At 44.2% G+C, this 14,352-nt stretch overlaps 1 protein-coding gene across 1 annotated transcript in view; it reads right to left on the reverse strand.

Annotated features, from left to right (window-relative positions):
- The window catches only part of PLEKHG4B (pleckstrin homology and RhoGEF domain containing G4B), an 89,411-nt gene that overhangs the window by 56,721 nt on the left and 18,338 nt on the right, over positions 1–14,352 (reverse strand). The window contains exons 2-3 of the mRNA XM_056857794.1: positions 9,834–10,031; positions 640–2,005 (exon numbers count right to left, since the gene is read on the reverse strand). Coding sequence (XP_056713772.1) covers positions 640–2,005; positions 9,834–10,031 — 1,564 coding nt within the window. The remainder of the gene's footprint in view (positions 1–639; positions 2,006–9,833; positions 10,032–14,352) is intronic.

Raw genomic sequence — 14,352 nt, forward strand, 5'->3', positions numbered from 1 at the left:
TTGTTGTGAGAATAAAATGGAGGAGGGAGAACCATATAAACCACCCTGAGATCTTTGGAGGAAGGGTGGGATGAAGAATTAAACAGAAAAGTAAAGAGGAACAGCAGCTGAACGTGGGCCACTCGGACCTGAGAAGGAAAGTTATTAACCCTCCTCAAAGATGGTTAATGATGCAGTGGGTCTTGTTTCTGGTCCTTCTCAAAGGACCACAAGGAAGACAGAACACTAGTCTATCACTCCCCCTTCATTTGCTGATCCTTAATCAGCCTTTTTCTTGTAAAAATGACTCCTTTAAATTCAAATGGAATCCTATTAATTCCGCCCCGCCCCCCACCATGCCCATACAACTATAAACTCATGTGCCAATTGGCCTCAAGATTGGTGCACAATTTAGGGCCCATTTATCCAACTGCTTCCTGCTTAGGAGTGCCATAAACGTATTTACTTCATCCAGAACTACCATTTGCTTCTATGACATCTTGAGATGCAGCATGATAATAAAGGAAAATAAAAGGATAGAAACACAAAAACCAGCAAATATCTCTGCAGCATTCTTGTGCTAACTATATGGTTCAGAATGGTTGGAACAAGCTTAACTAGGCAATGTGCAAAGAGATATCCATTGTAAAATTATTTTACCTGCATCCTCTTGGCTGGATTTTTGGTTTTCCGACGAGGTAAGTTCATGGAAGTGTGAATCCAGTTCCTCCAGCCGTACAGGATGTCCGTTTAAGAGCTTTTTGGGATTTACACCAAACATTCCATCTGAGGAAGCCCTGGGGTTGTAATCTTTACTTTGTGAACTCTTAAGTGTCCTATCTAAAGACCGAGATCTTCTTGAATCTGCCCTGCAGCCTGCCATGGAAGAAGTTTCCTGAGGTACAAACAGTTTTTCTGAAGTTTGGGAATGATCCCCAAACCTAACGCCCTCTTTTGGTTCATCCCCTCCTGCCCGTACTTTGCTTGAGAAGCTCTCCTGCTCGACACAATTCCCACATATTTTGCTCCCAGTGACCCTGGAATCATTCCCTGTCTCTCCTGAATCCATTACGTGCCCTGAAAGTTCTTCTGCAATCGATTCTTCAGAGCTAGAACCCAGGTTCATTGGGTTTTGCAATGCTTCTATGTACGACTTTCTAAACAAACGTTTTGTTTCAAAATACACAGAATCCCGACCTCTTTGACGCGGGCTGCTCAAATCGGTACCAAACGTTATGCTTCTAGCACCATTCCTTTTCGCTAGCGGATGATTTGATGCATTGTCTTTCAAAAAATCTTGTGTCAACTCAACCATCTTTTCAGGTTCCCTGGTGGCTTGGCCTGAAATGGGATCCGTAGGTGGGTATCCTCCAGAAAGCGTTCTTGGACTTGGTTCATCACCTTTCCCATCCTCGGCTGACGTTTCTGAGCTTTCCACTGCAGCCTGGCCTTCAGGGCCAACAGAATTGCCGTTGCTTTGCTTGCTGTGATTGTCTACCAGTGGCACCTCTATTGTGGTAGAGCCTGTGTCATTAGATGCGGAGCTCTCGCGAGAGCTGCTGCTTTCCATGGTCTGAGCCATGGCTTTCGCATCAGGATTGTGGAGGATTAACTTGTCAAGCAGAGAATTACCAGAATAGTTTTGCAGGAGTGGTTCAGCTGTTGGAATAAAGATAGGATTCACGATATTCTTCCAAGGAGTCCTATAGGTGGCCGGACCCGTGGTCAGCAGGCAGCTCTGCAAAGGACAGCCGCCCCGTTCACAATTTACATTTTCCAAAAATTCTGCTGTGAAAATATAGCCATACATGGTTTCAGGTACAATGATTTCTTCCATTCCTTGCCCATGTCTGGAGAGGCATTTTAATACTAGGCTGGCTGACTGCTTTCCCCCTGGCACGATTTGGAAGTAAAAATCCCCTGGTTTTAAACGGACTTTGTGGAGAGAGGCCAACTGTACTACGACTTTCTCATGGATGCACAATGGCCATCCTTCATGATAGAAAATAAGGCCAGTATAATTGCCCTGTAAGTAAGAGAAAAAACAAAATACTTTACTGGAATTAATTCCTCTCATGTTATTACTTTCAAAGGAAGACATAGTCCACTATTGACTCTGCAGTACAGCAGTAAAGAGTGGTAAATTACAGCACTGACTTTTAATGAAACCAAGCAAGGAACAATATATTTGAGAACCAACAATTGTTTCAAAACCATCAGTGTATCCTGGATTCAAATAGTTAAGTTTGAGTCCAGTACCACCTTAGAGACCATCAAGACTTGGGGGGGGATGGTCTTTGGAGAGTCAAAGGTCACATCATCCAGGGCACTTGTAAGGAAGTTCTATACTACCACCCTGCCTTATTCCAGAATGAAAGTGGAGTTACTTTGCTACAATTTCTGTGAGACTTCTTTAGAACAATTTGTAAACTGCTGCAGTTTTTTTAAAGCCTGTTTGAAGCTTGTGGCTGTGTGATATGGTTAATCTGGAAAAGCACCGAACCACTGACACATCACCCTAAGAACGGTGGAAAGTTACAGGACAGTATTCAAAGTTGGGGCAGGATTATTAGCCATAGTGACTTCATCCTGTACACTTCCTCCTTAATATGTTCGATAAATGCTCAGTGTGAGGCCCTGGAAAACAAAACACATTCTAATTTGCTTCCTTATACAGATTGGAAAAATTAGTGATTACTCAGAAATAGCAGCTTGTATGTAAGAGATGGCCGTAAGAGCTTTGATTCCATTAAAACTAATTCAGAAGTTTCTTCCAGGTTCTGAACAATCCTTGGAGAACGGGGGGAGGGGAGAATATGCAATTAGCTCTCTTTAGCTTAGTTTACAACTGCTACTGTATGTATTCTGAACTTGATGGTGGTGGAAAGTGCCATCAAGTGGCAGCTGACTTATGGTGATCCTGTAGCCTTTTAAAAGCAAGAGTTGTTCAGAGGTGGTTTGCCATTGCCTGCCTCTGCGTAGCAACCCTGGACTTCCTGGGTGGTCTCCCATCCAAGTACTAACCAGGGCCAACCCTGCTTAGATTCTGAGATCTGACAAGGTCAGGCTATCCTGGGCTATCCAGGTCAGGGTATTCTGAACTTAGAGAGAACTTTTACACTTGAACACCTTCAAACAACATGCTTGGTAATGTGGGTGAGCTGGGCAGGTGCCAAGGGAAAGGGGGAGCAGCAGCTGAAGTGTTGCCAGTGAGCATCGGCTGCCCAGGAAATGGTTGGCCAGCAGGAAAGGGGAGGGAGATGGGAACCCCCATCGTAAGTCCTGTGGGTACCCAGTTGTGGATATTCTAAAGGATAAAATTCTGAGAAAAACTGACTAGTAACCTCAGACATTCATTAAAGAAACTAAAAGAATATTCACTGTAATAGCAGAAGGCTGATTGAAAATATTTTTAAAGCTATGGGGTGGATCCTACCCCTTCACTGAACAAAGTTTATTCATTTGTTTGTTAAAATATTTATACCTGCCTTTCATTTTTGCTAAGTTTGAAGTATTTCTCTAACTTAAGTGGCTTTTCCACAAGAACCACTTGTTGGATCCAACCCTGTGTTTATCACCAATACATATAATGCTAAACCAAGGTTAAGAAGAGGGGTATGAATTCATCCCAAAGGACAGAGGGGAGGGATTGTGTATTCTTGCAGTGCAATCCTAAGGACACTTTCCTGTGGGTAAGCCCCACTGAATAACATTGGGCTTACTTCTCAGTAGATCTGCTTGGGATTGTTCCCTGAGTCTGGTTTTTGGTTTGCAAAACATGGTTTGCTGGAAGCTGGCACAACATCTGCACAGAACCTTGGTACTAAGTAGGTTGGTCCGCGAGCATAAATAACAGAAATAAAGGAAATACTAAGTACCGGTAGTTCAAGATTTATTTGTTAAGAGGTGTTTGGCAGCCAAGCAGTAGTTCTGGAAATGTGTGTGCTTCCCCAGACTTCTCAAGCCTTGTGGCAGGCAAACCATCCTACATCTCCGATTCATTTCCAGAAAAATATATATACTATAAGGAATTGCCCTATAATTATGTCCCTGTGCAAAGGGAAGCTTCTGTGTTTGGTTTAATTCAAACACTGCTTCTACAGCAGAACGTTAAGATATTTTGTAAGTGCTGATGTAATGCTAAGTTTCAGCTCTGAACATTTCTGGTGCACAGCCGGAATTGCTCCCTAGAGCAACAAGCAGCCTTTGTAGCTTTCTGACAGCTAGTTAGATGAACCAACTGGCTTATTCCTAAATCAATACATTTAATGCAATAAAGAGCAGGTGAGATCTCTCTTCCTCTTTTCAGGTCTAGACAAGTGCTTTGCATCTATAAGCTACTAATTATTTTTCACACTGGGACTTTTTTTTAACTTTGTTAACCAAAATGCCACCATGTGATTTCATCTAAATATTAGTTGTGTTGATTTATAGGGTGCTTACTGATGTAACGACTAAACTATATAATTACTCAGGAGCATGACTGGCTTTTACAGGTGTTTTCCAGGTGTTTTTACTAACAGAAACTCCACCTTTGCAATGTCAACAATGAAAAGCTTCTTCAGAGAACTCTGTACAAAGAATTATTTGATTATAGTTTGCATAAGTTTTAAATGGACAATGGTAGAAAAGTAAACTTTTGTTTAGAAACAAATCAATCTGAAATTGGGGGGGGGAAGTTCCCAACTTTGGTTTTAACACAGAAAAATAGGAACCAAACAGGAATGAAAACAGGCAGGAAATGCGGTGATGTTTAGACAACATACTCTCTGAGGAGGATGCAAATTTGTAAGTTGAAATGCAATGCCTCAAGCTATACAAAATTCAGACAATAATCACACAAGTACATCTAGATGATCTCTCCTAAGCACATTCCTTTTGTACCACGTTGATCACACACATTGGAAGTGTCCACAAAAAAAAGGCTTAAAAAGCTGGGCCTTTGTGTTTTCCACTTACTCCATTTTGCTCAAGCAACAAAGGCTCAACATGAAACTGCTGGCTGTGCTATCAGTTAAGGTTGCCAGATGTATACTTAGGGTGGCCAACTCCTGGTTGGGAAAACACCTGGAGATTTTGGGGGTGGAGCCTGGGGAGGATGGTGTTTGGCTAGGGGAGGGACCTCTGCAGGGTATAATGCTATAGAGTCCACCCTCCAAAGTAGCCATTTTCTCCAGGTGAACAAATCTCCATTGTTTGGAGATCAGTTGTAAAGTGGTCTTTCAAGTACCCTTGGTCCAGGCAGATTAAAGCATTTTGGGCCTGTAGGCACCTATGGAATTCTGACACATTGTGGTAGGTGCAGCCACAAAATGAAGGCAGGAGCCAGCTATACAATGGCTGTTGCAGCTTACTTCCGGTCACACAATGAAGATCCTTGTGATGTGTGGCAGCTGCTGCCAAAGCAACATTTTAAAAAATCTATGAGTGTGTGTGCTGTCAAGTCACAGCTGACCCAGTAGGGTTTTCAAGGCAAGAGACATTCGGAGGTGGTTTGCCATTGCCTGCCTCTGCATGGGCTGAGAGAGTCCAGGGAGAACTGTGACTGGCCCAAGGTCACCCAGCCGGCTTCATGTGGAGGAGTGGGGAATCAAACCCACTCCCCCACTCTTAACTGCTACAGTCGATCTAATCTCCAGTGGCCAATCAGAAGATTCTCCTGGCAAAAGCCCCACCTGGCCCAACCCACTTTCTAACACCACTTGGTGGGTGCTAGGAAAGGTGTTGGCAGCTACCCATGGGGCCCATGGGCACCACATTGGGGACCCCTGGTGTAGGGTTTTAGAGGTCAAGACTACCACATTAAAACTGGACTCAGAGCAAACTCAGGTCATCTCTGAAGTTGTCATACAACTGGTGTGACATGTTCCGACTGGGTCTCCCCAATTAACAGTTGGGCTACCACATTCTGTGCCAGTTGCAATTTCTAAACAGTGTTCAAAAAGAGTCACAAACAATTCATTCCAGTAGTCTAGACTGGGAGTGCACGAGGCATGAATGATTGTAGCTAGATTGCTCCTTTCTAGGAAAATGCATAGCTGGTGAACCACCCTAAGATGGTAGAATGCGCTCTTGGCTCCCACAGCCAGCTGGGCATCTAGAAGAAGCATCAGAGCCAGGAGTACACTCAGGCTGCATTTTAATGGGGAATACAACCCTGTCCACACGTATCCCTGGAGCAGACCTACTCCCAATCAGCAGTTTTGTCTGCTTTATGCATCAGTTTTTTCGTCCCAAACCGATGCACAGGCTGGACTCCAAAAGGCTCAACACAGCCTCCAAAGCAGCAGTCAACCACGCCTCCTGCTTCTGACAATACCTAATTGTGCCTCCTTTCAAGACAGTTTTTGGCCAATAGATATAAAAAATAACATCTCAGGGTAGCATCATTTATAGGGGTGATAAAAGAAACACATATGCAACTCTTGCAGTTCCATTATGCTTCCAGAACATGCCCCTTCTCCCTTCAATTAACAGCTAGAAGATGCTGTTTGCTAGCAAAGGCCAAACTAGCTCTGGTTTCTCAGTAAAGAAACTGAAAGTTGACAGTAAAGGGAAGGGCAGGGGAGGGAAGAAAACTACTTGCTGAGGCCAAGGGAAAGAAGAATGGTACTTGAGGGCTCAAACATCCGTCATCAGGGCAATGAATAACTGCCGCTGGCACACAGTGGAAACAGAACTGTCCTTTATGTGACTACAATTAAACAGTCACTAAATCCCTTATTCAGACTCCTATTGAGGCTCTGTGCTTTGCACAAACATTGGGTTATAAATCCTTTTGCCTCCCTAGTGAGCTGCGGTCTGGGGGCTGTAAATCTTCAAGTGATTTCCTGAATAGCTGCATTCCTGAGAAACTTGCCGTTCACAAGGTATGTGTGGGCAACCCCACTTTCCTTCCGCTTCACTCCCCCATGAAGAAAGTGCTCCTGCTCACACTGGAGCCGGCTGAGGCATCGACTGTCCTCAAGGCAAAGGAAACCCACTCAAAGCCCTGATAATAAGGCAGTGTGTTCCTATCCACAGAGAAGGAAATTCAGGTGATGCAGTAACATTTTGACACTAAAATGTGTACAAACCTATAATTGCTTGAATAACCTCCTGTCTTCTAGCCTCTCTTGATTTTTGCAATAGGAGAAGCTGCCAATCTGCTCCTGAACTACACTTGCTGAATTATGTATTAGCTTGTCTTCGATAAGGCCCACACTCCAAGTTACTCAGAGGCTCACATTAATTCTCGAAGTCTGGAGGCAAGTGGAACCTGCACACTGAAACGCTTAGCCAGATTTGTTTATTTGCCAGTGAAGCTAAGTATTTTGTAGCTGACTCCATTCCAAGAGAACTGCAGTGTTAACTATCAAGTGTGGTTCTCACTTACTCAGGGCTGCAGGCGCTTCACAGTCCTGGGGAGGGGGCAGAACAAGCAGGGCAACCAGTACTGAGGGCAGAATTTGGGTTTCTGAGAATCTCAGTGTTTATTCAAAAAGAAATGTTCTAGCACTTGGGAAGGTATGTGTGCAAGTGTGTGGTGGAGTCTACACTCTACTCTCTGGGCAAGTCCACCTTCCCACATGTGGGAATGTTGCTAAGGAGGTCAGGAATGACACCCTCCGGTATGCAGAGCAGTGTGCGTGGGAAGGAGAGTGGAGGTGTTGTGGGGGGACTGCAGTACCCTCCATGTATCTTGTTTATACTTACACCTTGAACACATGAACACATGTGGCTGCCTCATACTGAATCAGACCCTTGGTCCATCAAAGTCAGTACTGTCTACTCAGACTGGCAGCGGCTCTCCAGGGTGTCAGGCAGGGGTCTTTCACATCACCTACTTGCCTAGTCCTTTTAACTGGAGATGCTGGGGATTGAACGTGGGACCTTCTGCATGCCAAGCAGATGCTCTACAACTGAGCCACAGCCCCTCCCCAATAGAGACCAGTGAGCCCAATCATTTCCAAAACAAAAGGTATGCTCCAGTACAGCGCAATGTGCCAATAAGCTCTATAAAGAGCAGGACAGTGTAAGACACACATGTGTACTGTTGCGAAAGAGCTGCTGTAGGGGTAAGCCAAAAGTGTATTTTTATAGTCATCTTGTTTTATGGACAGTCAGTAGGGTTGCTAGGTCACAGTCTGCAACCCGTGGGAACATTGGTGGGGGGGAGGGGACAGGCAAGCTGGCTTCATCCCAGTGCATTGACATCACTTCCAGTTCCAGCAAAAAACGGAAATAACATTGTGCCGTTAGGAAGGGGCTGTAGGATTTGCAAAAACTCTTTGGTAAACCCAAGAGCGCCCAGTGATGTCATAACATCACTTCTGTGTTTTGCAGGAAGTGACATCAGCATGGCCAGCTTCCCACCATTTCCCCCCCACTGGCATTTCAGGTGACGGGGCCATGCTGGGGAGTCTGCAGCCATAGTTGGAGATAGGGCAACCTGAATAGTCAGGGAATGACAACTGAGATGCAAGGCTGTGCAATATATTTGTTCCTGTTGTGCCCTTTCAACTTGCTATACAACCATCACACCTAATAAAGCATTTACTTCGACCAAGGCTCCGAGCACCTGCATTTCAATAAATGTTCCTTTCCCCCCAGTCAAGTCACAGCTGACATGGCGACTCCAAAGGGTTTTCAAGTCAAGAGATCTTCAGGGGTGGTTTGCCATGGCCTGCCTGCGCGTCATGACCCTGGTATTCCTTAGAGATCTCCTATCCAAATACTAGCAAGGGTCAAGGCTGAGAGTGTGAGACTGGCCCAAAGTCACCGAGCACGTTTCCATGGCAGAGTGGGGATTCGAACCTGGGTTTCCCAGATCCTAGTCCAACACTTCAACCACTATACCATGCTGGCTCGCTAGAATATCCATCAGTAATCTATGCTGGGGGTTATGTTTAAGGAAAAGAGTGAATGGATGTAACGCTGACATTAAAAAAATAGAAAAAGAAGCCTGTGAGTGAATATTTAATTCTTCTCATATTCCTTTAAATAGCCTCAACAAGGGATAGCTGCTTTTCCTCAGCTAAAAAGATCAGCAGCATTTGGTGTGATCCCTTGCTTTCCTACAAGGCCGTGGGCCAGATCCAGCCCCTTGAGAGCTCTTATCTGTCCCATGAACCAGCTGAGGCAGCCGCCACCCCCTCCCCCGCCGCCACTCTCGATCTGGGCTGGCAAGGCATGGCCCACCCCAACCAAGTGACATTTATGTCATATCTGGCCCTCATAACAAATTGAGTTCAACACCCCTGCTATATACCATGAGTCCCTTTAAAAATAAAAGTAGTGGAAGATCAATTTCAAACAAGTTACTTTGATTACTTCTGGCTTCCTGTCTTAGTTTTAACATCTGAAGAAGCACACAAAAAGGTGATTCGCTGGTAATGGCATTATTGGATTACAATTTTCAGTACCTAATCCAAATACAATTCTAACAGTTGTACAAAGAAAATTTTATCCTGTCATTAAGAACCACTCTTGTTGACTCTCTATCACTTTTCTGCCTGGCAGGAATTTTTTTTTTTAAGAATGGGAAAAACCAAAATAATTTTTCTGCATTATTTCCAAAATGTACCATGACCGGATTCCATGACTTGTAGTTGTGTTCTAGTTTAGGGTTAAGACGGCTCAGATCATATTCCCAGCAGAATGTAAAGGAAGTTGTACATTTTTTCCTCTCTCACCAATGCTTCTCTTTCATACTAGAAAGCACAGTTTCCCATGGTTATCTAGTGGTTTCATTAGCTAGATTCAGAAAGCTTAGTAGTTAAAAGATTAAATGCCACATCTTTCTTTGAAAAAAATCTTAAAACCATGAACAAAGGAAGTTTCTGTTCCAGCAGAGAAGGTAGAAATATACTTACACAGGTTTCCCGCTGGATGCACTGTAAGAGTCTCTTGGCAGGGACAAGGAAATCAATTAGACATCTGAGACCATCGCCACGGTAGAACTTTTCAACAATGCTGAAAAGCTGCCAGAGAACAGTAGCAGCAGTAGCCTCAAAAGGAGGGTAGAGAGAAGAAAGCGTATTCTGGATATAGCTATCAAGGGATTCCGAATCCTGCAATAAAAAGCCACAGAACATTAACTTATAGGGAAGGAAATGGTTCAAGGTAAACAACAACAAATGTTTAATGGATTAGTTTTCAAACAGAGTTCTTGAGTACCCTGGGATTCTCCAGAAGCCTTCAAGGGGTTCTTTAACAGCCACACTGGACAAAGATCCCTGAAAGACAACTTGCCTTACCACTCCAAAGTGCAGGGGAGATTGAGTTTGTTCAAGGGTGTAACACTCTTTGGTTCCTCATCAGGTAAGTCAAAGCAAATGGTTTCCCTGGAGGTAGAATGCTTGAGCCCTGACCTGGATGGCCCAGGCTGGCCCGATCTCAGTAGATCCTGGAAGCTAAACAGGGTCGACCCTAGTCAGTATTTGGAAGGGAGACCACCAAAGAAGTCCAGGGTCGTGACATAGAGGCAGGCAATGGCAAACCACCTATGAATGTCTCTTGCCTTGAAAACTCCATGGGGTCACCATAAATCAGCTAGGACTTGATGGCAAAAAAAAAAAAGTTTAAAAAACATTGCTTTGGAGCATACATTTCATGTAATTGTTGGCTGTCTGTGGTGTGACCTTATCTATCACCTTTTCATCATCCTGACCCATGGTAAGAAAACCCTCAAGGGGTTCCACTGGGACTTCAATCTTTCACTCTACTGTGAACCTGAGCATGAACCTGACCTTACAATAGGTCAATTTTTGGATACCATGATGGTGGTGGAAAATGTTGTCAAGTCGCAGCCAAATCATGATGACCTTACAGAGCACGGGTGTCGAACTCATTTGTTATGAGGGCCAGATGTGACATAAATGCCACTTGGTCGGGCCAGGCCATGCCTCGCCATCCCAGATTATTTAAACCCTGCCTAGGCAATGATGCTTCTCTCATAGTCCCTGGGGGTCGATCTTTCTTTGGCTATAGTTAGCTGGCCAACCTAAAATAGTTTCTTTCCAAAATAGATCAGGCCACCTAATTAAGTCTCAATTCCAGGGACTAGGCCCATCAACAAGCATTGATGCCAACTCTGGCCTTGCATCTACTCAAGCAACACTATTGGTAACACAATTACAAGACACAGCCAACCACACTATCTTGGGCTCAGCCTCTTGTTCATCCTCCATTGTGAAATATGCCATCATGTGTGAACCCTCCCATTTGATCTTTACATAGGTTAAACTGGTCAGTCCCTGTGCAAAAGAATAAATGGAAGCACACTAATTTGGTGCAGCGGTTGGAGGGTAAGATGAGGATCTGAGAGACCCAGGTTTGAAGCCCCACCCTGCTATGGAAGTTTTCTGGGTGACTTTGGGCCAGTCACACACTCTCCACCTAATCTACTTCATAGGGTTGTGGTGAAGCTAGAACGGAGGAGAACGAAGCAAGTCAATCTTGATCCCCATCGGGGAGAAAGGTGAGGTATAAATGAAGTAAATCAATCTGACATCAAAATGATAATACTCAGAAACCAGTGGAAGAACATTTCAACCTTCTAATCTCTAGGTGATCTAAAAGCTACCATTCTCCAGAAAGAAAGAAAACCTTCAGAGGGAAAGTCCAGCCTAGATCCAGCATAGTTCTGCAAGACATTTGACATCATCTCCCTAGGATTTAAACAAGCACTTCCAATTCCTCAACCATTACAGGTTGTTAATTACCTTAGCAAAACTACAGAGAATGTGTTACCAATAACAACTGTTGTTAGGAATGACCCGATTACATTTGCATTTTACATAACCACTTCTCATATTCCTCCACTTCATGGCCCTTTGTGACCATGCTGCTTAAAACTGTTTGCCTCCATAACCTTGTGCACGTATGACCACCTAATGAGGACCCCCACTGCATGGCATCTGACAAAGTGAGCTCTAGTTCATGAAAGGTTATCTTACGATAAAAACATCATCTTCAAGGTGCCACGAAGCTCCTGTTTATTGTTATAATAAAATTTAAAAATCTAAATTATAACAAAGCGTGATGTGTTTTGGAATCAGTCTCACTTTGGGCAGAACTACAAGTTTCCTTGGCGAACGTGTAGCCAAAACCATGTTTGCTAGGATTACATAAAGGCAGGTGTTTGGCCCTTTACAGGAGTGCTTGACCCTTCTCATGCGGACTGATTCTCCTCTCTGCCCAGGAATCCGCCCTCTCCTTTGCCTCATAATATATAGTTCCCTCTTAGATGCTGTGAATGTCCCTCCCCCATACTAAAGCACGTTCCTTCCTTTCTGTATCACAAACAGAAACCCTTAACCTTGCATTATAGGAATATTAATGGGACTCTAAGAGGGCTCCACAGAAATCCTAAGAGTTTAAAGCAGAATGACTTGGAAGTCAGGGGAAAGCATCCCTTGATTTTATTACTTCTGGATACCATTACTGTGCATGTACACGAAGTAAGCTCCTTCTTTGCAACATCCCTGAGTTCCTTCTTTGCAACACCGCTCCCACCTTCTGACTGGGATATAAGGACTCAGAGATCTCCATTCTGACTGTATCTGATGAAGGGAGCCTTGACTCTTGAAAATTTATACTCCAAAAAAACTTGTTGGTCTCTAAGTTGCTACCAGACTCGAATCTAGCTGTTCTACTGCAGACCAACACGGCTACCCTCTAAAACCATGATGAATAAAAGAAACCTTCATGTCTTTGCCTTGGAATATTTTCTAGAATTGTCTCTTCCCTGCCCATATTAAGATACAGGAGGAAAACAGATACCATCTCCATAGCAGTAACTTTGGGTGCGGAGGCTAAAGACTTGGGCATGTGAGTAAATATGGACTTGCCCGCAACAGCAAAGTCCCAATGATAGTGTGGAAAGGACCACACGTCAGTGGAACAGACTGCAAGGAAGGAAGGAAGGAAGGAAGGAAGGAAGGAAGGAAGGAAGGAAGGAAGGAAGGAAGGAAGGAAGGAAGGAAGGAAGGAAGGAAGGAAGGAAGGAAGGAAGAAAGAAAGAAAGAAAGAAAGAAAGAAAGAAAGAAAGAAAGAAAGAAAGAAAGAAAGAAAGAAAGAAAGAAAGAAAGAAAGAACCTCTCTCTCTCTCTGGATTTACGTCCACAAATTATTTCTTCAATTCATGTTCAAAAAACTGATGGGAACCAAAAATCCTCGCAAAGTTTCTCACACTACTGTGCAAACACAAGTTCAAAGCTCCCTCTCAATGGGAAGGTTTTCATGCCAAGGATTTTGCTCACCCTGTGTGTGCACAATGCCTGAGACAAGGTATTCTGACTGGGGTCATCTGATTACCACTTAGAATAGCAACAATGAGTTACGAGCCCAATCTGGAGGGAAGTTCTCCTGTGCAAGCACAACTGAAGCAAGTGGGAGACATGATGCTTTGGTATCCCCCCCCCCCATTTACTGTAGAGGGGCTTGGGCAGGAGCACTCCCTACCAGGTTGGGAATGTAACATGCAAGCTGAACTACAGAATTACAGGGCTGAAAAAACTGGAAAAATGATGCATTGTCCAATTGTATGTAAACTAAATAAATGTCATCTCCCAGGGAGGGTTGTTGCAATGAAGAATGGTGTCTTCACAAGAACTGCAAACCAAAATATTTTGCACATACAGCCACATCTGAAAGCCTGGGAAACCTGAATACATGGATTATATCTCAACTAGATTTATGGGACAGGATTCTTTGTAGCTTAATGCAGATGAAACAACAGAAGGTAGGATTGTGAACATCAGGTTTTATCAGGGTTGCTAGTCTCCAGGTGGGGTCAGTATACTTCCTCCAATGACAGCTGATCTCCAGACAGCAGAAATCAGTTCCCCTGGAGAAAATGGCTCCTTTGGAGGGTGGGCGCTATGGCCTCATACCCTGCTGAGGTCCCTCTCCTCCCCAAACCATGCCCTTCCCCCCAAATCTCCAGGAATTTCCAACCCAGAGTTGGCAGAGTAGGTTTTATTCTTATGTCCTTCTTATAGCACCTGCTCTATACTCTTCTCCATCGTTTCTCTTCCCTCCGCCCTCTGCTTTCTCTTTCAGTATAGAGGGGCCTACTCTGGCCAGCAATAGGCAATGGACTCCCTAATGCAGGGGTCTCCAACATGGTGCCCATGGTTGCCATGGCACCCACCAACACCTTTCCTGGTGGCCACCAGGTGTTTGTAAAAAGTGTGCAGAGCCAGGTGGGGCTTTTGACCAGCAAGGCAAACCTGTGTGATAGTCTTTCTGACTCCACAGGTTTCCAGGAGGAATAAGCAGGGAAGTTTTGTTTTTGACACTAAGGTTGCTGTATCGGTTAAGATCGGGTTTCTCTGAGAGAGAGTGGAGAGGCACTTGATGACCCTGGTGGTCCCTTACAACTCTATG

Source organism: Euleptes europaea, chromosome 11 (genome assembly GCF_029931775.1).
Source record: "Euleptes europaea isolate rEulEur1 chromosome 11, rEulEur1.hap1, whole genome shotgun sequence".
In the NCBI taxonomy this organism is placed as follows: Eukaryota; Metazoa; Chordata; class Lepidosauria; order Squamata; family Sphaerodactylidae; genus Euleptes; species Euleptes europaea.